The sequence below is a fragment of the Quercus lobata genome, chromosome 6, assembly GCF_001633185.2.
Source record: "Quercus lobata isolate SW786 chromosome 6, ValleyOak3.0 Primary Assembly, whole genome shotgun sequence".
In the NCBI taxonomy this organism is placed as follows: Eukaryota; Viridiplantae; Streptophyta; class Magnoliopsida; order Fagales; family Fagaceae; genus Quercus; species Quercus lobata.
The window spans coordinates 8,018,941-8,046,483 of NC_044909.1; the positions used below are offsets into that span (position 1 = coordinate 8,018,941).

Genomic DNA, 27,543 nt, shown 5'->3' on the forward strand with positions numbered 1-27,543 from the left:
TTGCCGGTTTTTATTAAAGAAAGGATTATAGCTATTCCAAGGCAACTGGTTGGAAGAGGAGAAGATGTGATCATGTGGAAGCATACTAAGGATGGAGAGTTTTCTACTAATTCAGCCTATGCTTGGCTGAATGGTTCTCAACAAGAGGAGACTAATTTCCAAGGGAAGTGGATATGGAAGATAGATATGTTGCCAAGGATTATTAATTTTCTTTGGTTGTGTATGCATGATAGTCTTCCTGTTAGATCGGTTTTGGCTATGAGGGTAATAACAAGGGAGAGTTGCTGCCCTTTATGTAAAAATTTTCGGGAAACTATTAGTCATTTGTTGAAAGAGTATGTGGTGGCTAAAAATTTTTGGTTTAAACTTAGAGTCCCCCATGATATGGTTAGTTCCTTTGCTGATTTGGATTGGCTTGAATGGCTAAAAGTTAATTGCCAAAGTAAGATATTGCATTTCTCTTCTGTGCCGTGGTCTTATGTGTTTTCCTTTGCTGTTTGGAACTTATGGAAACATAGGAATGGTGTGGTGTTCAATAATAGCATTGTCAATGAAAACTTACATAGTGTTAGTAAAAATCAGGCCTTGGAATATTACTACTGTGTGGGTAAGGCTAGGTGCCAGAAGAATATGGTGATTTGTAATGTCAGGTGGGAAAAACCTCCCTTAGAATGGTATAAATTAAATACTGATGGGGCTGTATTTGGGAATCCGAGAAGGGCAGGAGGTGGGGGAGTGTTTAGAGATAGTGAGGGTAGATGGGTGAGAGGCTTTGCTCGGTCTATTGGCTTCACAACCAGCATTACAGCAGAATTTTGGGCTCTAAGGGATGGTTTACTGTTGGCTATCCGAATAGGAGTGCAGAAGCTTGTGATTGAATTAGATGCCAAGGTGGTAGTTGAGTTGATGCAGTCCTACTCTCCCTCTAATGCATTTTCTCTTCCTTGCTGGCTGACTGTAGGTTGCTTCTAGGCAAGCTTCAGCACTACAGGGTGCAGCACATATTCAGGGAAGCGAATAGAGTTGCGGATGCTATGGCTAAGTTAGGAGGAGCGATGCAAGATCCTTTTGTAGTTTGGGATATTCCCCCATCTGATGTAATAGCAAACTTTGTGTATTTTGATACTAATGGGGAAAGTGTATGTAGGCTTGTTGCCTCTAACTTAGCCATTTTGGCTTAGTTGTTTAATAATAGTTCCTTTTAACCACTAAAAAAAAAAAAAAAAAAAAAATTAAATAAATTAAATATACCATTTTGTTTGGATTAGAAAAGAAATGAGAGGATAAAAATGTCATTTGCATAAATTTAATATTATATTCTTATTTAATACCCAGTTTTGTTCGACTTGTTTAAAGCCCTATAAATGACTTGATTTTTTTGAATGAATGGGAATATTGGGGTGAAATAGTTTTTGTATACGGTGGCATATAGAATGTAAAGGACATGATTATACCTTTGATTATATTCAAATCGAAAGACAGCAGGAAAATAATAGTAAAAAACAGTTCCACAACTTCGGAAGAAGCAATATTTGTTGATGGAATAGCCTTTTCAAGACAGTCGGAGGCAATTATAAGTGGGCTTTACTAATGAGTGCCCTTAGAGCATATATTAATAAACCATTTTATGAAACTTTTTATGAAAAAATGAAAAAGTTACCAATTTTTTTAACAGTTTTTTCAATTCTCTATAAAATGTTTTCAAAAATAGTTGATTAATGTGTATGCCCTAAGGGCATACATTAAATAGGCCCTATAAATAAATAGATCGCTAAATGATGAAATAATAATAATAATAATAATAAAAAAAAAAAGGTCATTGCGACTGTGGGGCCTGAAATCTGAGGTCCCAGCCCACTTTGTATTAAAAGCCCAAAGCCCAAGCCGAGGAGCCTTATTGCTAAGAACGCACAATGAGAGCTCCTTAAAGGTCCAAGGATGTGGCCGAGGACGACTTTACGCCCAACATCTCACAAAAAAGCTTGAAGAAAAGGACAAATTCAGTACAGGAGCAGCACAAGGGAGAAGGCTGCCAACGCCTTAATGTGGAGCCCATCGCCTGACAAACCCATACTCATACCATGCTGTCCAGCTTTTCCCAACCACTCTGATGTGAGGATTGACAAGACGAGTAACCAACCCGAACAAGGAGAAACGGACACGTAGGCGAAGAATGGAAAGGAAATACTAGTATAAAAGGGAAGCTCGTTGCATTGACAAAGGGGGCGGCCCCGGAACCAAAGAAAAGGGGGAAGACGAACTCATAAAAAGGAGGACGGCGAAGGCGAGACTCTCCTCGAACCAATTCCGAGGAGATAGATTTTCATACCACATCCGTGTAAGGCTTAGACGTATAGACCAAATCCACCTTCGAATGGGCTTCCATGAAAATCCTGACTAAACCGTTACCCAACGACCAAAGTCCAGCCTTTCCAAACCCACTCTCTATAAATCATATTGTTCGGGCCTTTTTACATACGAGCCCAAAGCCATCTTTGGATCGTTAAAAATCGTGTCCTTACAATTGGCACCGTTTGTGGGAAGGCTTGCGCGTTGGCGCAGGTTGCGGTGGAGTCAACTCTATGGCAAGCAGAGGTTCGTGGGGTTTCCTCCATCTCCGGCGACATACAGTTGTTGCTCCGACATAAACTTCTGCTAAGGGCTACGCCTTGCAGTACCAAGGGCGCGGGCACCTCTAGGGGCTTCTGGCCTCAAGCCAACTCCCCCCGCCCTGGTATAGGGGCTTACGGTCGAAAAATAAAAAAGTACATAAAAGAAATCTTACAAGTTTTGGATAGAACCAAGGCCTTGCATGGTCCTCGGACTCAAGCCTATGGGGAAACCAAGTACATAAAAGAAATCTTGCAAGTTTTGGACAGAACCAAGGCCTTGCATGGTCCTCGGACTCAAGCCTATGGGGAAACCAAGTACATAAAAGAAATCTTGCAAGTTTTGGACAGAACCAAGGCCTTGCATGGTCCTCGGACTCAAGCCTATGGGGAAACCAAGTACATAAAAGAAATCTTGCAAGTTTTGGACAGAACCAAGGCCTTGCATGGTCCTCGGACTCAAGCCTATGGGGAAACCAAGTACATAAAAGAAATCTTGCAAGTTTTGGACAGAACCAAGGCCTTGCATGGTCCTCGGACTCAAGCCTATGGGGAAACCAAGTACATAAAAGAAATCTTACGTTACACGAACCTTAGAATCTATCCGAGGAGAACTACCCATTAAACAGTTGGGTTATAAAAGAAATCTTACAAGTTTTGGACAGAACCAAGGCCTTGCATGGTCCTCGGACTCAAGCTTATGGGGAAACCAAGTACATAAAAGAAATCTTACGTTACACGAACCTTAGAATCTATCCGAGGAGAACTACCCATTAAACAGTTGGGTTAATCCCTATACTAAACGGATTCCCCAGTCTACCCTCGGATCCTCAGTACCAAAGGGATTGATGCAACATAGAGCAATATGCTACTAAAAACACAATTGAAGTCCCTCACTGCTCAGCTACCCTCTCGGATGAATTATTTAGAAGTTTATCGTTCTCGGACATTTGTCTAGCATGCATTGCACAGCGCTCGGCCATTATCCCGGTTAGTTCCAAGAGTTTAATTTATTGAGGATTGCCCTCGTTATACTTAATAATGTCAGTAAGTTTAAACCAGTAGGAATTTGTTTTAAGGCATTTTTCTGCTCCAAGTATCATTAAAGGCAAACGCATATTTAGAAAGAAATAAAATCATCTTTTATTAAGACAAAGAAATATTACAGTGTACAATGAAAAGCTGAAATAAGCTTATACTAAGGCTAACTACGTAAGTAAAAAGAAAGAAAAAAAATACAAGAGAATGAAGATAAAGCCGAAGAAGAAGCGCAGAGGAGAGGCTGGTTGCTGTTCCGAGGAGTTGTGTAAGAAAACCATTCCTCAATACTTTTACATGCCCATAACTCAGGCAGCCAAAGAACCCAACGTGGGGCCTGCACCGTCGAAGAAAAGGTGCAGAGAGCACCTGGCTTCGGGCTAGCGCCGCTGAAGAAAAGGTGCAGGGAACCCAACTTGAGGCTTGCACCGTTGAAGAAAAGGTGCAGGGAGCCGGAAGTTGAGGAGCCCCCGCAAAAATTTGCTTGCTACAAGGCAGACGGCGCTGATGACGGAAATTCCTTCTTCTGACATACCAAAAATCTGGCATGGCCAGAATTTGCTTCGGATTTTGACTAAAAGAGGGAGGAATACCATCTTCCCCCTGTCAAAACGGGGGACTGGCTTGAATCTGTGCCATCCTTGCCTGTACCATACCACCTTGAGAATTCGGTGCCTCTGAAGCGTGCGGAGACCTTTCATCCCCATCCACGCCTTGAACATCTTGCTTTGAAGCAGAGTGGCACTGGAAATGGAGATCGTGAATATGAAAGAAGAAGTATGATTCTGAAGGAAACAAGAGAGTTCATGTGCAAGTGGAGTGACCCCCTACCCTATTTATACACAGAAGCAAACCGGTGGCATTTAATTCATGCAAATTTCCAAGGAATGCTACGGACAAAGCAGACTCGGCTCAATTTCCAACCTCATCCTCAGCCGTAGGATATGAAGATCCTCGTGAAGGCGCGCCTCGAGTACTGAAATGTCAAAGGACCCCGCGTGAGCGAAAAATAAAGGAGTGACCCTTATCTTGACACGCCTCCCATGTAAATGAAAAAATACAAATAATAATGGAGTACTGGATTTGGGCGAGCCACAATGTGGGCCTAATGTCTCCAAAACCCTCCTCCCCAACTAAAAAACCGGGCAACAGGATTTTGAGGGGCTATTGTGGGGCCTGAAATCTGAGGTCCCAGCTCACTTTGTATTAAAAGCCCAAAGCCCAGGCCGAGGAGCCTTACTGCTAAGAACGCACAATGAGAGCTCCTTAAAGGTCCAAGGATGTGGCCGAGGACGACTTTACGCCCAACATCTCACAAAAAAGCCTGAAGAAAAGGACAAATTCAGTACAGGAGCAGTACAAGGGAGAAGGCTGCCAACGCCTTAATGTGGAGCCCATCGCCTGACAAACCCATACTCATACCATGCTGTCCAGCTTTTCCCAACCACTCTGATGTGAGGATTGACAAGATGAGTAACCAACCCGAACAAGGAGAAACGGACACGTAGGCGAAGAATGGGAAGGAAATACTAGTATAAAAGGGAAGCTCGTTGCATTGACAAAGGGGGCGGCCCCGGAACCAGAGAAAAGGGGGAAGACGAACTCATAAAAAGGAGGACGGCGAAGGCGAGACTCTCCTCGGACCAATTCCGAGGAGATAGATCTTCATACCACATCCGTGTAAGGCTTAGACGTATAGACCAAATCCACCTTCGAATGGGCTTCCATGAAAATCCTGACTAAACCGTTACCCAACGACCAAAGTCCAGCCTTTCCAAACCCACTCTCTACAAATCATATTGTTCGGGCCTTTTTACATACGAACCCAAAACCATCTTTGGATCGTTAAAAATCGTGTCCTTACAGCGACCTTGACCATTTAAGTTCTACAATGTCTGCATTAGAATTAAGCATAACTTGACCTTTATGAGTGGTGCAACTTTGTATTTGTAAATCCCCATTTTTTTTTTCTAGAGGTTAATTAGTTTCCTGCAATTTTTTCCCCAGATGACCTAAGCCCATATAATTTTTAATAGGAAAATTTAGAGGAGTGTGGTATGGATGGCAAAGAGTAAACCTATTTTTAAGCTTATCCATGGGTCCAAGAGATGGATTTTGTCAAATGGGCTTGAAACATTAACAAAATCCATGAGCATGTGCAGCATGCCACAAACACTAAAAAATATATATAGCACTTAACTAATCTGCTGTATTTTCAACTTAATTATCTCAAACCATGAAAAGCATCCTGACCAACTAACGAGGTTATTCAAATTTGGCAAATCTTAAGAGGTAATTTCCCCCAAAAGGACATTGTATGCTAGTTTAACTAACCAGATTATCCAAAATTGGTTGTGAATTATATTGTAATATCCAAAAAAGCTCACAACTCAACGTTGCCATTATTCCAAAAATCCATCAACCAAAAGTTTCGATTCTTATTCAAGATGGGTATTAGACATACAGGTCAGTTTCGATTCTTATTCAAGATGGGTATTAGACATACGAATGGCCTGTTATAAAGCAGTGTCCTAAAGCTATGCATTAATCAGACCTCATCTACCTCACCAACCATATCACACCTTTATTTTAAGCCCAAGCTTTTGATAATAAGAAGCAACTTACTTCAAAAGGTGCTTACTTGTGTGTATGGTAGTACAAATAGTGCTATCTCTTTCAAAGTCATCGTCTCCTTCTTTTTCTTCATTGTATTGTGATTATAATTACAATGGAGTAGGGATTATTTTAAATTGATGTCTCCCTTTCTACGAGTAATTATCTTTAAGCGTTTTATTCACAATGCACCACTCTATTTTTTTATATTAGAGTAAGTAGTGGGGTGACTCCCTTACAATTTTGTTGGTTGGTTAATTGGTCACATTTTATTCATGAAATGGGTTGGATTGGTATTAGTCTGGATACAGCAAAATAATTCTATTAGATTTAATGTACTCATTAGATCTAATAAGTACCTTGTGTCAGAATTGAGAAATTCTATGGCTCGAATCTTTAGTATTCTCTTATTTATTATCTGTGTGTACTATTTAGGTAGAGTATCGTCACCCATTGTTACTAAGAAACTGAAAGAAACCTCAGAAATGGAAGAGGGGAGAAAGTGAGGAAGAAACAGATGTAGAAATAGAAACAACTTCCGAAACAAAGGGGACTAAACAAGAACAAGAGGAATCCACCGAAGAAGATCCTTCTCTTTCTCTTTTTTCGGAAGAAGATGAGGATCCAGACAAAATAAAAATGGATGAAACGGAAGAGATCCGATGAATGGAAAGGAAAAAACAAAGGACGAATTCCACTTTAAAGAGACACGCTGTAAAAATAGACCCATTTATGAAACTTCTTATCTAGATGGCAATCAAGAAAATTTGAAGTTAGAAATATTTAAAGAAATAAAAGATAAAGAAAGATTCTTGTTTGAAAAACCTCTTGTGACTATTCTTTTCGACTCTAAGATGGAATCTTCCATTCCAATATATAAAAAAACAACCGATTTCAAAATGCTGTAAAAAATGAAATGTCACAATCTTTTTTCATACATGTAAAAGTGATGGAAAAGAAAGGACATCCTTCACGTATCCACCAAGTTTGTCAACTTTTTAGAAAATGATACAAAGAAAGATATCTTTGTTTACAATACAAAAAATCTCCTATAATGAATTGTACAATGATTGGAGTTACGCCAATGAAGAAAAAAGGAACAACATAAGCAGAAAATTGATACATAGATCAGAAACTTTAGATACGAGATTTCTTGCTCCAGATGTACTCGAAAAAAGAATTCTATTGTCTAATAATAATAATGAGACTCAAAAAGAATATTTAACTAAAATATATGATCCTTCATTGAACGGACCCTATCGCGGCCAAATCAAAAAATTGTTTTTATTCTTAATCCTAAAAACTTCTATAAAGAATTACAAGAAGAAATTTTTGGTAAATAAAATTCATGGCATACTTCTTAGTACCAATTACATAGAATTTGACCAGAAAGTGGATTTATTTGATCGAAAATCATTAGGAAAAGAAATTACTTATTTACTAAGTAAGGTTGCAGTAAAATCAACATCAAATTTTAATTTGAAAGGAATTTCTTTTATTTCCATTTATTGAAAACAAACAAGTAAGAACTGATTTAGAAGATCAAATAAAAATTTTAAAATTTTTATTCAAACGAATCCCAAGGATGAAACAATTCGTCAAATAGATATTCATATTGGAATAAATGAAATCAGTAAAAAAGTCCCTCGATGGTCATACAAATTAATCGATGAGTTGGAACAGTGGGAAAGAGACAAGACCATGTGGTAGAGGATCATGAAATTCGTTCAAGAAAAGCCAAACGTGTCATAATTTTGACTGATACTACGAAGAATACCAATACTTATACTAACACTAATAATAAAGATACTGATAATCTTTATGAAACTGACAAGGCAGCTTTGATCTGTTATTCACAACAATCAGATTTTCGTTGAGATATAATAAAGGGCTCTATGCGAGTTCAAAGGCGTAAAACAGTTATTGTGGAACTGTTTGAAGCAAATGTACATTCACCTTTTTTTTGGATAGACTAGGCACCCCCCCCCCCCCCCCCCCCCTTTTTTTCTTTTGATATCCTTGGTGGCTGAAAGGCATTTTTCGAAATTGGATTTGGAAAAAAAAAAAAAGAATTTCGGATTATACAAAGGAAAATAAAAAGGAAAGTGAGAAAACAGAGGAGGACAAAAGAGAAAAATACAATAGAGATGAGAAAACTCGTATAGAAATAGTAGAGGCCTGGGATAGCCTTATAGTTGCTCAAGTAATAAGAGATTCTTTATTAGTAACACAATCGATTCTTAGAAAATATATTCTATTACCTTCATTGATAATAGCTAAAAATAATCTTCATTGACTAATCTGACTAACATTGAACTTGGTAAAATGAAATGGTTGAATAATTGAAAAATGAGATTATTCAGGAATACACATTGAATGCTAAGACTATGCATTGAATTTTTGGTAGTAGATCCATAATAAAAAAAGTATTTGTGATTGTTCTAGAAGAAATGAAACAAAAGATATGGTAGAGCTAGGACAGTTATTGTATGAGGTCTATCCAATGCTAGATGCAGAGGCGCATAATAGATTGATATGAACATCATGAGTTGTCCCGTAATAAAACTAGTTATTACTGATACTTTCTTCTCGATTCCTTCTTCTATAACCCGAGCTTGGAGAAGGAAGAGATAATAGGGCCCTACAGAAAATGTGTTCAGAAATCCATAATAGAGTCCAACTACAATGATTGAATTGATTATGTTCATGCATAAGGATATTGGATTACCTAGTATAAAAGATTTTAAATCATCACAAACCTCCCTTTTTCTTTTCTATTTCAATTTCTGGATTATTATATGATGATTTTAAAACTTTCCATATATATAGAAATAGAAATAGATAGACTAGAAATGACATCTCTTATCTCAATGACACCAAAGGGATAGTAAATGAATGGAATTGGGACATGGATGGAATATAATGAAATAGAGCCACTTTGAGGATCTCTATGAAATGAGGCATGGAACGGAGCCACTACAAAGAAGTTCCTAGAGTTATGAAGGAAACTTCGAGCTCATATTGGTCATGGGTTAAGAACAAGAACTGAACTCTATAAGATCAATCTCTTGTTGTTCCTCAGTAGCTCAGTGGTAGAGCGGTTAGCTATTAACTGACTGGTCGTCGGTTCGAATCCTACTTGGGGAGATTTGATTCATTTCGAATTAAAGAATTCAGAATGAAAGGGTTTGCTTTGACCGTTAAGAGTAGGTAACTTGTTCCTCGTGTCTTTGTTTCTATTGTATTCTATCTCATCGTATCACATTATGTTCTGCAATATTGGGGAATCACCGTCAATACCTCGGTATAGGTCCGGGATAATCCTTTGTTTCGCAGTCTAGAGCTATTTACAACTAGCCAATTAAGAATTCTCAGATGTACTAGTACTAGCAAGTGCATCTTTGATGCAGTTATCCATTCTCCCAAAAGGCCACAATTACCGCGAGCAAACGTATTAATAACGAAGAATGCATTTTTGCTATTCTATTAATACTTGTATACTTGAACTTGCTCTGTTATTCTACTTAAGCTTGGTTGAGGAAGAATTACGAGCCGTAAAACAAAAAAAAACAAAAAATTGCTGATTCAGGTTTACATACTATATTTAATTAATACACCATTAAATTAACGATAAATAAAAAGAAAAAGTAAGGCCATTACATTTCGACAAAAGACCCACACCCAAGTTCCATAGCTTTGGGTCTACTATCCCGATCATGATTTTCCTACTCTAGGGGTAAAGGCCCTTCTTTTTTTCGCTAGTTATAGGCAAAGAGGGATTTGAACCCCCGACACCGTGGTTCGTAGCCACGTGCTCTAATCCTCTAAGCTACAGGCCCCACCCCGTCTCCACTGGATCTATTCCCGGGAGTACCCTAAAAAAAAAAAAAAAAACCTCTCCTTTCCCAACCATTTCAGGTTAAGATGATGTGAAAGCGCCTCTCTCTTTATAAGAATGGTACTTTCTGAGGCGTAAAGTGGGAGAGAAGAGGTTTCATAATTGGGGTTTTGAATAAGACGACCTTTTCATTTTTTTTTCTTTCTTTTCATATTGAAAAGTAATAAGAATGAGAGGTGTTTAGCTTTTTATCATCCTAGCGTCGAGCTATTTCTCTGCAGGACCTCCCCTACAGCATCGTCACCGCAGTAAAGTTTAACCACCAAGTTTAGGATGGATTGGTGTGGTTCCTCAACGCCTAGGACGCCAGAATATCAAACCATGAACGAATAAAGACATGAGAGAAAAGCATATTGGATAGTGATTGTGAGGCCCCGATTCTTGATTAGAAGGGCACCAAAGGCCTCTGCACCCCCTTTCTATCTATCCAAGGGATTGAAGGGCGGAGGCCTTTGTTTTTTTCATGTTGTCAAAGAGTTGAACAATGGTTTTTCGTGTTGTCAAAGAGTTGAACAGTGAAAATGGATGGCGAGTGCCTGATCGAATTGATCGAGTCATGTAGGAACAAGGTTTAAGTCTACCGATCTATTAGGATGCCTCAATTGCATACATCACTGCACTTCCACTTGACACTTATTGTAATGATAAACGACTCGTCTCACCATGACCTTCTCTTGAATTCTCAAAACTTCTGTCTCTCCATCCCCACAAGAGCAGAAAACCCATTGCTGTCTCGGCTATGCTACTGGAGGCTCTGGGGAAGTTGGAATAGGAGAGCACTCATCTTAGGGTGGGCTTACTACTTAGATGCTTTCAACAGTTATCGGCTCCGCACTTGGCTACCTAGCGTTTACTGTGGGCACGATAACTGGTACACTAGAGGTGCGTCCTACTCGATCCTCTTGTTCTAGGGAAAGGCACTCTCAATGCTCGTTCATTCATCGTCTCCTTCTTTTTCCTCATTGTATTGTGATCATAATTACAATGGAGTAGGGATTATTTTAAATTGACGTCTCCCTTTCTGTGAGTAATTATCTTTAAGCGTTTTATTCACAATGCACCACTCTATTTTTTTGTATTAGAGTATGTAGTGGGGTAACTCCCTTACAGTTTTGATGCAAGGAAAATTAGTTAGCCACTCATCCATTCTTAAGTGTTAGAAGATCTAAAAAGGAAAGCCACATTAACAAAGAGTACCAATATGGTGCTAGCCTAAGTTTCTCTGACCCAAGAAAGTATGAAACACAACAATTTTAAGGTTTTATTAGTCATTCATGAGTATGATCTAAAGCTTATATAAGGGTTATGTCTGGCTATCTTCCCTTGATTTCCTACATTTCTCATAACTAAAATGTGATGGAAGACGTGAGATTAATGGGAGTCAAGAATCACAAAGCTTCTGCCTATGATCTGAGATGTTTGGTAATGGGGCATGGATCTCATGCTGGAGAACTAGAATTTCATTAATTGCAACTTCGTTGCTACTCCATCATTCAAACACTTGAATGATTTAAGAAAGCGGTTTGAGTATTTTGGTGCTTGGACAATTGATATCCATCAATTATTATTCTAAGGACTTTATTTAGAACCTCAATCCACCAAGAACAGTGGATGGCAACCCAATAAACCCAAAACAATGAATTTGATAGAGAGTGGGTTTTACCATGAAGTTACTTAACAAATTGAATGCAGGCCTCTATGAATAGGATCCAAACTAACGTGATTAAATGTGCAAAGTGATGGAAATATCATTCCTCGGTCAAATCTGAGGATGTGATGTTCTTATATTAATCAAGTTTTCTGTGGAATACAAGTATATCCCATTTTCTCCGATTACATGCCCCATTTTTATGGTGGTCATTTTCTTATATAGTCCCTTACCCTTACATCTTAGCCCTCCACCTGTTGATTTCTAAGAAATCCCTTGGATGCTTGTCCCATTTGGACCTCCTAGAAGCTTTCTGAGGAGTTGTGAGTTGGGATGACACTATTTAGATGTCATTTCTCCATAAATGCAGCTAGTTCATTTGGTGCAGTGCATTTAATGTAGTGATGACAATCTCCTTCTCAGATATTTATCTTGTTGTTATAGGCTTAGCTCTGCTACTTCCCTGAAACTTATCTTCCCAAAATGGTTTACTCCCTAAAGCTCCCCTAAGGTGGTTCGGCTCCTTGGGAACCTCAATTACCTCGTCACTGTCCTCTTTTCTCCACAGCCTATTGACTTAGGTTTATACAAACCTTTTAACCATCCTTGGGTGTTTGCTCGTCCTTAGGCATGACCCATAATCAAATAAACGTGCTCGGTTTTCTTGTCCACACGATTATATTATATTATGTATTATATAGAGATGTTTCTATTTTTGGTTTAAATTTCTTTTTTTTTCTTTTTTGGTTTTCATATGTTTGAATTTAGACATGAATCATTTCCCCAAAAAAAAAAAAAAAAAAAAATTAGAAACAAAACGATGCCGAATAGTCGTCAACGCCCACGCTTGACACCGACAGGTGGCGCCTTATCCATCTCTCTCACACTCGCACAAAATCATAGCGCACTTAAAAACTCCTAACACTTTCTTTGCCGCTTCTTTCATTTCATTTGAGCCAAAACTAAAAATGGCTGCTGTTGCTGCTTCCATTTCTTCAACGGGCTTATTCTCTCCCTACGCTCTCGCTCGCCCAAAAACTCACAACCCTCAGCCTCACAAGCTCTCCAATTCCAATTCCAAGAGAAAGCAACCGCTACGAAACCCTAACAAGTTCAAGACCCAATCCAATCGCTACAAGTCCCCGCCGGAGCCGATTGTTCTCTCTCCCGGCGGCGAAGCCACCACCTACACTCGCCTCCCTCCCAAGGAAGATTTCTCAGTCCCTTTCCTTAATCTCTCCTCCGTAGTCAAGCTCGCGGACTCCGCCTTGCCGAAAATCCAGAATGAGATTCCCGATTTGATTAGCGAAGACGAAGACGAAGTCGAAGAGGAAGGTGTGAATGGTAATTTGAATCTTAATTATGGTGAACTTGAGTTGTTTGAGGATGATTCCGATTCGGATTATGATGAAGAAGAATACGAATCGGAAGTGGAAGAAGATAGTGAGGTAGTAAGGTTTAAGAGTGGCAAAGGCGTAAATGTTAAAGATCGCGATGGTGTTTATAAAGGAATAGTCAAGGAGGATGGAGTTTCGGCGAAACTCTATGTGGTCGACGACGAAGACGATGGCAAATCCGTGAATATTTATGACACCGAGGGCGAATTCGAAGAAGGAGAAGTGAAGGAGAAAGGAGTACCGGCGGTGATGCGATGTTTCGACCGCGCGAAAATCTACGTCAAGGCAGGCGACGGCGGAAACGGCGTCGTCGCGTTCCGCCGCGAGAAGTACGTGCCGTTGGGAGGTCCATCTGGCGGCAACGGAGGCAGAGGTGGAAATGTGTACGTGGAAGTCGACGGTTCGATGAACTCGCTGTTGCCGTTTCGAAACAGCTTGCATTTCCGAGCGTTGAAGGGGAGCCACGGGCAGGGGAGGTCGCAGGACGGTGCGAAAGGCGAGGATGTGGTGGTGAAAGTGCCGCCCGGAACGGTGATTAGGCAGGCTGGTAAAGAGGAGGTATTGCTTTTGGAATTGTTGCATCCAGGGCAACGGGCATTGTTGTTGCCCGGCGGGAGAGGCGGCCGAGGGAACGCCTCGTTTAGATCCGGGACTAATAAGGTGCCGAGGATTGCTGAGAATGGCGAAGCCGGCCCAGAAATGTGAGTGCTCTTTGTTGGATTAAGATGCTTTATTGTTTTAAATGTTGATTAGTTTATAATGGATGGATAGGATTTTAGGAACTGCAATCATGAGTTAGGATTGTAATCCTCAGTTCACATTGGTGCATATTGACACTTTTTAAACTGAAACATATGGCTGATCACAACTTTGGTGATGTAATGGTGATTGATCTTTTAAGTGGGGGATAGGGATTGGATAGTTGGAATTCAGTTTCTGTTCTTGTGTGCTTGAATTTTGTTTTTGGTTTGATGGTGAAATTAATTGTGAATTATTTGATATACTTTGATGATGTATGTTGTAGCTCTATTTTAGGAACAAACAACGCTAACGAGGGTGGAACTTTCTTACTTACTAGTTACTATCAGCTGATTTAGCTCTTAGTTTGTGGCATGTTTAAAAAAAAAAAAAAAATTGACAGAGTTTTCCTTCAAATTGTTTTGGATGAATTTCCTCTAACCTACTAGGTGGCGATTCATAAAACCATCCATGTGCATTAAATCACATGACTGATTAAATTATTAAAATAAGTTATATGACTCATTGAATAGGTCATGTGACTAAAAGTACATGTGGGTATTCCTTTGAAATGCCACCTAATAGGTTGAAGGAAGTTTTCTCCTAACTGGTTTGGAAATAAACTCTGTCCTTCGAAAAAATGCACCTAACGTCTATTTAGGGTCTAAGGGCAGCCCTAGCGTTAAATCTTGAGAAGACTGCTTGACAAACTTTACCATAATTGACCTTGGACTTTGTTTGTGTGTATGAACAGTGATGTGAATAATGAAAAAATGCCAAAATGAAGAGAAAGGGGATAGAGAATGAGAGGAAAAAAAGAAAAAGAAAAAAAAGAAGAAGTAAATTTGCCCCAATAATCAAACTTTCAATTGTTCTATTAATCATCTTCATCTTCTTTTGAGTACTAGTAGTATTAGGACTTCTAACTAGACTATTAAACTAAAAACCCAGTAAGTTAATAAAAGACCAACTTGGACTCAGAGGAATAAATCTAGGCTACTTAGAATCTCTTAAATAATTATAGACTCAATAAAATGATCAAAATATTCTTTAGCTCACAGGATTTGCAGAAATTAGAACCCAAATTAAAAATTGTCTTACCCCTAGAATACTTATAAAATAAAAATCCAAATTGAAAGCTATTTTAACCCTAGATACATATAACCAGAAGTTATGACCGTACAATTATTGCTTAAATTGGACTTCACACATTGACCCAATAAAATAAATCTTGAATTGATGAATTTGTGAAGTATAACAAATTAATCTTCCATGGCTACATCAATGGTGGAGTCTTGAATTTAACCTGCAGTATTTTTAGACTTCCAGGAACACTTTGGGTTTTTGATGGTGTGATGCAAAAATGAGTTCAACAAGTTTGTGAAGGCACATGTTTGAGAACTATACATGAAAGCATAAGGGTGAATTGCATGTTAGCATAAAAGTGGGTCCTCTGTGTAGTCTTTACCTTAATTTACTTGTGAATTTTGAGTTTGAATAATTGGTAGTTGTTACTTGATCCCAGATAGTTTAAATGAGACTTAGTTGCATCAATCTTTGTATTTTGTAGAGCTTGAAGGAGTTCTTGCAGTTCTTAACTTACCTTTACACATAAGCCCCAAGCTAGGAGTAGTTAATATCTCTATGTGATGGTCACTCTCTCCCTCTCCCCCCACCCCTCACAATGTACTCAGTAGGAATAATGGTGTTCTTGATCAGGTGGTTGGAGTTGGAGCTAAAGCTGGTTGCAGATGTTGGAATAGTGGGTGCTCCAAATGCAGGAAAAAGCACACTTTTGAGTGTGATAAGTGCAGCGCAGCCAACAATAGCAAATTACCCCTTTACAACTTTACTTCCTAATCTGGGAGTAGTTTCATTTGACTATGATTCTACAATGGTTGTGGCGGATCTGCCTGGTTTACTTGAAGGAGCACACCGGGGTTTTGGTTTAGGTCATGAATTTCTACGACATACTGAAAGGTGTTCTGCTCTGGTACAGGCTTTCTATCATGAATCGCCACTTTTTCAATTATAAAGTAATCAAATATTCAAGAGCATTATTACAGAACATGCATAATATGAAAACTTGTTTTTTGTACTTTAATCTTTTTATTAATTATCATCATCATCTCATCTCATCTCATGTTGTGGGCCAATAGATAGACATTTGTATGCTCCTGATCTAGGTTCTTAAATTACCTTCTCTGGATTTATTATTGTTATGATTACCCTTCCATCTCAAGCTTTAAAGCATCATTGAAATCATTAGATTGCTGTTTGTACTTAGTTCCACTAATGAAGTAAGAACGCTCAATTCCTTCACTGTATTTCACTCATATTGGCATCTCATCACCATCAACCCCTTTTCCAATATAGAAAATAAAAGACCCTGTAGTTAGTTTGTTCCACGCCGGTGGACATGAATGAAAGAGAGAGAGAGAGAGAGGGGGTAGGTGTTATGAAATCTTTTGTAGACTAATAGAACTTTTGTTACTTTTTAGGTACATGTTGTCGATGGCTCAGGACTGCAGCCAGAACTTGAGTTTGATGCACTTCGACTAGAGCTGGAACTCTTTAATCCTGAACTTTCTGAAAAGCCTTATGTGGTTGCCTACAACAAAATGGACCTTCCAGAAGCATATGAAAAGTGGCCATCATTCAAGGAAACGCTAGAAAATCGTGGGATTGAACCTTTTTGCATGAGTGCAGTGAAAAGAGAGGGCACTCATGAAGTGATCTGTGCTGCTTATGAGCTTTTACGGAAGAGTAAAGGGGAAAAAGAGGAGTTTGAAGGTTAAACTTTTATCTTGTTTTCATTCATCAAATTTATTATCATATTTCCTCAACCATGTCTTAATATTTAAATGCTATCTACATGTAACAATTTGTATTCCTTATGTGATACATAGGTTGTTTTCACAAGTTCATTGCACATGTTTCAGGTCCAAAAGATCTGGTAAATTTGAACCGTATAGCTGAGATGGTAAATAAAAAGCGAAGTGCCTCTATTAATGACTTTGAGATCCTTCACGACAGCAGTTCTAATACTTGGCATGTAGTTGGATCTGGATTACAGCGTTTTGTTCAGATGACAAACTGGCGGTAGGTTAACTATTACAACTTTTCTTATATTCCTTTTTGTAAATTTCTTCCAGTCCTTGTCTTAGGCTGACCATTGAGTCTGTCTTGCCTTATTTTATCACATTTTCATCATTTTGCGGAGTTTAAATTCTAAATTATAGAGCATGTAATGTCATAACTTAATACTGAAGAATGAAAATGCAGTATGCTGCATATATTTCCTATAGTCATTGCTTCAAACTAAAATCGACTTCTAGTTTTCATGCAAGGTAGTGACGTTCAGGCCAGACAAAGTAATGGCATAAACCCTTAGTGGTCAGTTTTGGACATCATTTCTCTGTCTCCAGTGGAGATTCAACAGGAATGCCTGAGCTCTAACCTGCAATATTAGGCATGGTTGGCCATTTTGATTAGAAAGTAAATGGATAAATTATAATTCACTTCCATGTGGTTTGGCCTTATCACTATTTAGTGCAAAAACTTTCAATTGATTCATTTAACCACTAAATTTTGATATGGACCATATGGCCGTCAAACAACATGGGGTTTAAATTGTAATTTTCCCAAATAAAATTAATGGTTTTTTTTTTTTAAATTATATTTTTTGTTCAGTACCTACCAGGGACTGGATCTTTCACAGACATACACCACTTCATCCATTTTCTTTTTTCCGGATTGGGGGGGGGGGGGGTGTGTTGTGTTAGAAAGTATGTTTAAATTGGTTGCATTAACTGAAGAAGTTACTAAGGCCTGAGTATTGAAACATGGGTTTACAATGAGAATGATATTCCTATTTTAATTGCTCTTTGAGTTGTTTCGATGTATCGGAATGCTGTGCATGCAGATTAAATTTGAATGTTGTTTCATTGTTTGAACCTCTTTAATTGCTTTGTATGCTCTGCTCCAAGGATTTGGAAAAATTTGACATGAATGAAAAAAGAGATTTGCCAACATTGATCTGCACAAGTAGACTCAATGCCTTTATCACCACTTCTAATTGCAATTCTTTATTTGATTTGACATCTTTCATTTTTTTTTTCTCCACATAAAAATGTCAATATCGCAGTATGCTTGACCTACTGTATCAATATTGTCCATTAAAGGGTCAGATGCTGTCTCTGCCATGTTTCGGATGCATCATGTGAAAATATGTTTACATTTGGATCAGGTACATGGACTCTGAGATAAGATTTCAACATGTTCTTGAGGCTTGTGGTGTGAATAAGTCTCTCATCAAACTTGGTGTCAAGGAAGGTGACACTGTGATTATTGGAGAGGTCTGTTTGTACTGCCTTTTGTATTTTTGTTAACAGCAAATGTTCCTAGTCATTGTGATGCCTCACCCTAGCACAAAGAGCAATGCTAGAGACAAAAATTTTCACTATATTGTTCACAACTTGCTAAGTTGGCCTTTTGTGATTAGAATAACCACACATGGGTCCACCATTTATACCATTTTGATAATGCACCAATCACAATAGGCCACATCAGCAGTTGTGAAAAAAGTTGTCACTAGACTTATTGCAGCACAAAACGATGTACTTACACATCCAACCACACACACAATTGTACAAATGACAATGCCAACATGGCAAGCTTCTGTCATGATTTGTTGCTGCAGACACCTTAGGGTCATGTGTTTCTAGTAAGACACAGTCAACTACTTTTAATCTTATTTCTTGGGAGTATAAGTGGCCTGTTATTTATACAAACAGCTTTGTCATGATGATAGGTGACAGTATTTTCATTTTTAAAGTGAAAACAAACAATATGAACATCAATATAATTTCTTAGCTAGAGTAAATCTTATTCATATTATTTTATCCAAGGCCAAACTCCATGATCAAATTGAAGCTCTTTTTTCAAATTTGCATTATTGGTAAGACTTCAATGGCCATATGTTCTTTGCTGCCAGATGGAGATGGTGTGGCGCCATTCTGCCAACATTTCCGGTCTATCAAATGTGAAGAAAGATTCAGTTGATTCAATCAAATGGCCTCAATGGAAGTAACTCACCTGTGTTCCATTACTGCTAATTGAATGTTTGTAATGGCAGGGTATAGCCCAGGTAACTTCTTTGTTTCAAGAGTAATTGTTATCCACTAAGTGACAAGAATTAAATCAACAATATGTTTATTTCCGGGCCATTACTTGTTACAATTTAGGAATTATGAAAATGATGGCTCTATGTTAGCTAACCATGGCCGAGGCAAAGAACCTTTGCCTTTATCCTTCCTTTGCTGGCTACAAATTGTGAAATAAAAAGCAAAATTACCAGTTTGGCATTTTCAATCTGTGGCAGTTGTGAAACTGATGTGCTGTGCTAGACAAGGGGTAGATGATGCTGAATGCTACCAATTTTACCGACACAAAGGATGAGGTGGTTGAAAGCATACTAGAGTAGCTAGAAGAACAGAAGTTTTATGCAGATGAGTCACCAGTTAGCATTTCAGCATGACATGATACTGCATTTTGTAGTGCTTAATCATTAAGCAAGATTCCTGAAGCTAATGATCATTTTGTAAGTTCTATGCAACGCAGTAGCCGAAGCACACGCAGACACTGGATGAACAACCAAGCAACTTTATATAATGAAGTTGCTCGAACGCACTTACAACTGCAATCCAATTGGCGTCCTTTTAAAGGTTTGTATTGAATCTGTAAGATCATTTCGTAAAATAAACGAAAAAAATCTGAAAGCTTAACGTGTGTAATAATGAATTAATGATATTATGTCTGTGAATTACGTACATCCAATAGAGTGGTTCAAATTATTTTCTTTTATTTAGGGTGTAAAAAAATGGTTTAAATCTTTCAATAGTATTAATAAATCAATGAATCTTGTGGGCTTCAACAACTGCCATGACATTTGGTTTTGGCATGAACCCTTCAAAGATTACCATGAAGCTTCCACTCGGAAATTAGCTTGGGCTGATTTTGAATCGGTAGTTCTGCACTCTTAATAGGTAGGTCTCTTCTCGGGGTCTATCAGTCCATGTCAATCATCTATGATCCCGTTATATCAGAGGCACCATTGAAGTCCAAATTTGAGCGAAAAACATGCACACACATATAGATGTTATGTATGACATTCCTGGTTATGGAGTTAGTTTTTGTTGAAAGACGTTCATGGAGTTGAAGCGGAGCTGTTAGAAAGTAAAACCATAAATTCAGTTGGATATGTATTGAACCCGTTATTATTGTGGCGTGCTTTCTAGGGGAGTTCTTATTCTTAAAAAAAGTTACCACAACTACAAGAATCGCAAATAAACATTATATTTAAAATATTAAAAAAAAAATTATATTCTAATTCTCTGATCTTATAAGGGCCTAGTGTATAAAGCCAACACAAATGAGAATTATTATTTTTACTAGTCGCTATCCCGTGCGATGCACGGGATAGTTAAACAAAATTTATACACATTCACTTTTATTGGTACAATAATTTGAAAATAATTCTAACTAATACCCAAATATAAGAGACACATTGACTTACTATTTAAAGTAGCCTTTTGAAAAATTTACACATATTGTGCAACTAAGCCTTAATTTCTCATCAACAATAAAAATATGGAAATTCAAAACATGGAAAGAAAATAAAAATTACAGCAATTAATTCCATTATCTTTCATGCTATACTTTGTAATTGTACGGAATTAAGTAGTTGTAATAAAATTGGCTTCTACTATTCTCTATTCTATAGAGATAAGAACATATTGGATTTCTCAAACAATTACCGGTATTGCAATAAAATGATTTATTATTGAAAATAAGAAACAAAGAAAATCTGTCTATAACTTAAGAAACACAATATAATAAAATTAAAGAGATAAAATTTTCGGAGGACAAAATATTATAGATAATTTTAGAAATAGATTATACACTTAAAAGAGTTAGTAATTTATAGCACTTACCCCCCACTATTAGTATACAGATACCAAGTGCAGTCGTCGTAACTCTTTGAAAGAACCTTCCCCAATTGGACCCTATCAAAAAAAAAAAACACCCAATTAACAAAATTGATCCAAAAGGGTCTAAAAAGCACACAAAATCAATTCAAAAAACAAAAATATGAGACAGAGTAATTACTTTCCGCTACCAATGAAATCGTCTTTTGTATTGCTGTTCCAAACTGCAACACTTATCTCTCTAAGGCCTTCAATTAACGAAAACACAAACTTTTCTTGGAATACCGGAGTATTATGACTATCTATACATACACAAAAAAAAAACAAAATCAGCATAACTCACTATAACTCTATAGAAGCCTCAAAAATATAAAGAGAAATTAAAGGGGTTGAATTTGATATTTACGTTTGGAGAGAGAGAGTTTGCAGAAACTGTAGTTTTATATTTCTTAACTTGAGAGAGGGGTAAGGTTGCTAGGGTTTTGAGGTGTTATAATGTTTTTATTTTTATTTTTTATTTTTTAAATATTGTGCTGACGTGGAAAATTGTGGTGCCAGCAGAGGCTTCGGTTTTATATATATATATAGATTATGTATAAAAAGATATATTTTATTCTTTAAAAAAGAAGAAGATACATTTGTGAAAGTTTTTGCAGCTGGAGGAAAGTATCACAAATGATAGAGACATGTAGGCATCATAGGACAAGTGAATATAAAATTCAAAATATTAAAAAGAGTGACCTATAATGTAGTGGTGACATAGAACATTTTCAATTGGAGGGGATCAAGTTTTAATTTTTTTTTCAATTACTTGTTAAGACGTTATTTTATTGGTCATGCTAATAATAAAAGAAGATTTTCTTCTCACTCCAATCTTTGAGCAAAGAATATTGTTGATGCCCACTTTGGTAGAGAGGTCCAATAGCAGGAAGAAGTCCAACAATATGTGTAACGACCCAAGGAAAAGAGCTAGTCACATCTGCACTATACCTCAAAAGAACTAGTCACAATTGAGGCTCCTTGAAGTTGTTAATAAAACCCAGTTCAATCCAATAAATACTCGATGTGGGACTCATCACACACCCACACACATCACACAATCAATCAAATTAGGGCATCACAATATTGGAGACAAATAGTTAGTAGATTGAGAAAAAAACCATTAAACCTGAATGGCAGGAATAATGGATCATAAGCCTAGAAAATAATAAATGGGCCTCAAAGAAAGCAAGCGGACCTAAAGGAGCACAGAGAAAAGAAGTAGTAAACCCATGAGCATTATATGAAATAGAAAGCAAGCAAGAATGGGCCAAAGAAGCCCGAAGCAATAAATTAAGTAAGTAAGGGGTTGATGGGAAGCCCATGAACCGCGAAAGTAAAGGATATGGTATTTTGGGCCGGGGAAGCCCAAAAGACTTAGCAAAGGCCTATGGGAGTAAAGAATTGGAATGAGGGGAGGATGCCCAAAAAAAGGAAACGGGCCGAAGATGCCCAAGGAAAGGAAATGGGCCAAGGATGCCCGAAAGGATGAGATGGGCCAAGGAAGCTCGGAAGCAATAGAATGGGTCAAGGAAGCCCAAAATAGTATGAATAATAGCCTAATGGTAATATTGGGCCACGAGAATTAAGCAAAGAGAAAGTATACAGCAGGTCTAAAAGAAGCCCAGCAAGCACGGGTCATACAATAGCACAGCAGGAATGACAGAATGGCATGGTAGAATGGGGCAAATGATGGATTAAAGAAGGAAAAGCTCACAATCAAGCAAGGCCCAATCCAGGAAGGAAGTAAGACATAAAGAACGAAGGCTCAGGGAAACATTCACTCCACAAAAGGTCAAGAACGAGTAGCATAATGTACAGACAAGCCTTCAAGTCATGACAAACGCATGAGTAGCAGACAAGTCATGGATACACATGGAAGTGGAGCACACACAAGGCTCAGGCACCACCAACCTATACCTAGCCAATACAGGAGTGGTGGGCCATGGGTCAGAGGTAAGAGAGGGTATGGTCTGGCGGTGGGGAGAAGGGAGAAGTCTATTTTGGGGTTCTCGCTCAAACCCTTTTGGGGATAATGTCCTGCTAAGATGACATACCATCCAAAAGAGGAAAAGATGAGTTGGAATCACTAGATACATGTCATAAGGGCTAGTAAGAGAGAATGTCCACCCTTATCCAGATGGGAATGTCACGGTGGGCAAGCAAACAAAATAAGGCTCTTTGTCTAGTAATGGGATGTGGCACGGCTAGCACAAGTAAGTGGTGGTGGTGGCTAGGCAACTGACAGACTAGTAGGTGGTCTGGAAAGGCACCCACACCCAAACAAAAGTGATTAAGGGGTAAAATAGTAAAAACCCTTCACAGCAGGCAGTATAAAAGGGCCCTCTGCCTTGCACAGGAAAAGAAGGGAGAAGAACGGAAGAACAAGAGAGAAAAGCAAGAGTGAACATAACAACCCCACAAGGGAATACGAAAAAGAGAGAAAAAGAAGTAGAAAACTTAGAACAAGAAAAAAAAGGGAGTTAGAAAGAAACAACACAAAGTAGGCAAGAGTGTGATAATAGGCATGTACCAATAGGCTAATCCCTTCTCTCCCTTTAAAAGCTTACCTTCTATTAAGGATTAAGGACTTTAAGCATAAGCCATTTAGGCCCATTTGTTCAAAGTGAGTAATTTTCGTGGCATGATCTCCCTGAGAGGTTACCCACATTGAAGAAGTGGTTCCCTCCTTGGTCTTAGCTCCGTAAGACGACCAAGCATGACAGACTAACCATTTCTTCTTTCGTTTTATTGATTACGCATTGGTGTTATTTGTCTCTTATTACTATCATCTTATTTATATTGCATTTATATTGCTGCATTGCTTTACCTTTTATTTCATTCAATATTTTTTGCTTTCTGGCTGACAGTAAGCATACTTCCTTTTATTGTTATATTATATCTGCCTATCATGACCTTTTTGTAACAATTTCCTCTGCCATGGGCATGTCACCAAAGTTTTAGCAAAGGGGCCTTAGTTTGCGCACAAGCTGGTTTGGGGTGTGTTGCAGCCAAGTCGGTCATGACTCTCCTACCCAAAACCTTTGGGCCGTAGTGTGGCAGGAGGTAGCCCAGCCCGCAGTCGCAAAAAGGCCCACCACAAATATCATATTGAAGATTAAGAAATCTCATAACCAAATGAAGTGTCCGTTTGGGACAAGCTAAAAATTTCAGCTTATTTGTAATTTAAGTTTCTTTTTGCTATTATTCATGGGTCCCACTTAGCGGTGTTCACCAAACCACATAAACTGCAAAACTGCACAAAAACCTGCCGCAAAGTAGCATAACCGCACTGCAAGTAATAGTGCACCGCACCCTCTCTATATATTAATATATTTATTTATTTTTAATATTAAATATATTATTAATAGTTTAATAACCTTAGTTTTTAAAAAAATAAAAAAGTTTGATAACCCTACCAAATGTTGAGTAGGAAAGTCAGCCCAAAATAAAGAAAAATTAGCTCAATAGTTTAAAACTTGGCCCAAAACAAAGGGAAAAATTAGTTTTGGGCTAGATAGGAAAAGGCCAAAATTTGAAAAATATACCAACTTCAAGCCGTTCAAACCGCATCTTTTATACTACACTGCACATGTGATCGCAAAAATGAGGAGTAGTGCGGTTATGGTTTTGGCTAAATTCTAAACTGCACCGCACATGTGACCGCAAAAATAAGGTGCGGTGTAATTATGGTTTTAGCTAAACTGGACCGCAAAATGCGGTGCTGAAAATGGTCCAAAACCACACCACACTGCACCATGAACACCCCTAGTCCCACTGCACTTTTTAGTACTATTCATAAGTCCCACTATATTATTCAACTAATTTTTATCTTTATCCATAGTATTTTCAGTAATAAATAAATAAGTTGTTCTCAAATGAACCCAAAGTCAAAGTATCCCCATTTCCTCTCCTTGTGTGTGTGTGTGTTTGTTTTTCAAAAAATAAATAAAAAATGGGTAATTATCGCATATTGCTTAAGAGAGTGTGTTATGTGTAGAGTATAGTATAACTTGTTTCACCATCTCTTAAAAATTATCATAATTTTTAAGTAGATTTTGTAATGTGTCTTTGTGTTAGTACTCTATAACGGTATAACCTCTTCTTTGTTATTAAATTGATAAAACTTACCTACAGTTGTCTAAGAGAATATTTTTACAATTTTTGTCTTGAAATATTTCTATAATATTATTAGGATTATGGAAGTTAAAAAACCTTAAGATGATTAAAACTTGGCGGAAGTATATACCCTGAGTTTCACAAATTTGAAGGGTTTCGCATGAGGAGCATATGTGCATTTAAATATATCCATGATAATCTAAAGGGGTCATAAACCTTTTTAAATTTTTATATTTAATCTAAAATATAAAACTGATCAATCTCAAATTGATAGGCACTTCTAAATCAATCCCAGATGTGTCTCTGTCTAAGGCATGTTAAAGCGATTTCCACTACATTATGGATCAAATTTTGGTTCAATCCAACTGGGTACAAGTTGAAACAGAGTTTGTGTTAAATGAGTTATTATTTCTAGGGGTTGGCATGTTTTTTTGACCTCTTGATCAATGCACGGGTCCTCTCTCTTTTATCCTAAAAAAATTAAAATAGATTAATCAATTAATTATTTTTATAAAAATCAGATATCCTAATTTTCACGTGGTTTATCATAAGATTAATAATAACATCAACCAATTAAAACCACAATGAAAAAAGAATCCTTTAAATCACAAAAACATTAAAAGACAAATTAAATCATATGGTGAATATTTTTGTTTTTGTTTTTTTTTTGTTTTTGTTGTTGTTGTTGTGTTTGTTTATTATATTGCGTGTTGTATAATAAACGAAAACTTTATAATAAAGTCTATACTTTTATAAAGTAAAAATATATCAATTAATTAATCATTTATCTTATCATTATTTATGTAATACAATTCAACAAATCAAACAAAAAAAAAAAATTATCAATTAGAAATGTGTTTATGATATTTAAAATCAAATTGATGGTAGTTGTTGAGGTTCAAAATGTTACAAGTATCAAGATCCAAAGCAAATGGACCCTAAAAAAAATCAAATAAGGTAGGGCCAATCTGTGAGCCAAGGCCAGTTAAGAATGGGCAAGACGAAGCCCAAGCCCATGAATAGGTAAGCCCTGGACCTTAGATAGGAAAGAAGAAGGTAAAGGAAGTTTGGCTCAGCCCTCTGTAAAAGGGGGTTATAGGGAGCCCAAGGAGAAGAAATGGACTGAACTAGGATACCTTGAAACTACCAGAGCTAGGGGGATCCTCGGGAAGAGCTGAAGAAGGCCAACCAAGATGTGGATGGCACAAGGAGGCATGCCATTGGGCACGGAGAGCAAAGCGGTCATGTCCCATCAACCACCCATAGCCTAAAAGAAGGCTATGCAGTAGATGGTGGCTAGGGACCAATACTTGATAGGAAGAACCAGAAACTCAGGCAGAGTAAAAAAGGGTGAACTATGAAGGAAGGTGGCTGGCGATCTTTCAACATGACAGGGAGGAATCTACCTATTTAAAGAAAAAGGACAAAAGGTGTGGCAGTAAAAATGGGGCTCTGAAAAGTCTCTTTAGAAGTTTTGGGAAAAGGAATAGAAGCCAGCCCTATTAGGACCCCCAAAAAGAGGAAGGTTAGCTAGGAACTCTTAGGAGGGAAACCTCAAAAGAAGAATGCAATGAGAAAATAAGGAAATAACCAGCCACTAATATTGTTGACACAACATTGGTTCTGATATCTAAGGCAGCAAAAGGAGAGAATCAATAGCATACCAAAAAAACCCTAGAAGAGTACTAGAAACAAAGGATTAAGTCATCAACAAAAGTCATTCAGCAACTATTAATTAGAACATAAAGAGCATCAGAGAGACTCACTAAGCTTCAGAAAAATAGAGAGATAAGAAAGGCATTGTGAAGAATCCTGTAACAAGTGCTTGAGGATACACTTGGATTCAAGGGGATTCAAACCTCACAAGTCTTGGAAGCCTAGAAAGATCTATCTAAGTCTGTGACTTTTGAACTTATTTGAACATTGTGGCATATCCTAGTGAGAAATAGGGTCCAATGTACCTAAAAAACTTAATATAATGACCTATCGCTCTATTTTCTGAGGATTCCTGATGTTCTTACTTGCATTTTCTTAATAATTCTTTTATTGTTCCTCAGCCACTTATTTTACAATATATATATATATATATATACATGTATGAATATATATGTGTTGTAGGGCCCATATTTTGTGCACATATTGGTTCGTAATTAGCCCAATATAACTGCGGTGAACCAAACCCAGTCCACCAACCAACATTATTATCTTGGGAGACACAAGATCCTTGTTATCATTTGAGCCTGGGTACTGTCCAAAATAGGAACCCATAGATAGTAAAAGTTATGTTTCGATTGCATAGTTCTTAATCGTATCATGTATTGCACAATGCTAACGATTATGCACAAAAGAAAAACCCTAATCATTAAGTTGCTTAGTGGTTTGGACAAAATATAGGGTCTATTCTATTATTCAAATATTAACCTTAATCAGAGTGTGCATGCTCTGATACCACTTG

General features: G+C 37.7%; 1 protein-coding gene and 1 non-coding gene across 2 annotated transcripts; both read left to right on the forward strand.

Moving 5' to 3' along the window:
• The first annotated feature begins 9,335 nt into the window (after positions 1-9,335).
• TRNAN-AUU lies at positions 9,336-9,407 on the forward strand. Its single transcript has one exon. It is a non-coding gene; the product is annotated as a tRNA-Asn (tRNA).
• Positions 9,408-12,716: 3,309 nt separating this feature from the next.
• On the forward strand, positions 12,717-19,806 carry LOC115994715 (GTP-binding protein OBGC, chloroplastic). The gene is made up of 7 exons (XM_031118945.1): positions 12,717-13,904; positions 15,661-15,934; positions 16,443-16,734; positions 16,884-17,043; positions 18,191-18,299; positions 18,938-19,090; positions 19,325-19,806. Exons 1-6 carry the CDS (start codon positions 12,775-12,777, stop codon positions 19,031-19,033), a joined length of 2,061 nt encoding a protein of 686 aa, XP_030974805.1. The 5' UTR covers positions 12,717-12,774; the 3' UTR covers positions 19,034-19,090; positions 19,325-19,806.
• Positions 19,807-27,543: the final 7,737 nt, after the last annotated feature.

Bases quoted from the DNA above. Each gene is read 5' to 3' on its own strand.
- LOC115994715 (XM_031118945.1), top strand. From the start codon at position 12,775: ATGGCTGCTGTTGCTGCTTCCATTTCTTCAACGGGCTTATTCTCTCCC. The intron at 16,735-16,883 runs GTTAAACTTTTA...CACATGTTTCAG, and splicing joins GGAAAAAGAGGAGTTTGAAG to GTCCAAAAGATCTGGTAAAT. The intron at 18,300-18,937 runs GTCTGTTTGTAC...CTTTGCTGCCAG, and splicing joins ACACTGTGATTATTGGAGAG to ATGGAGATGGTGTGGCGCCA.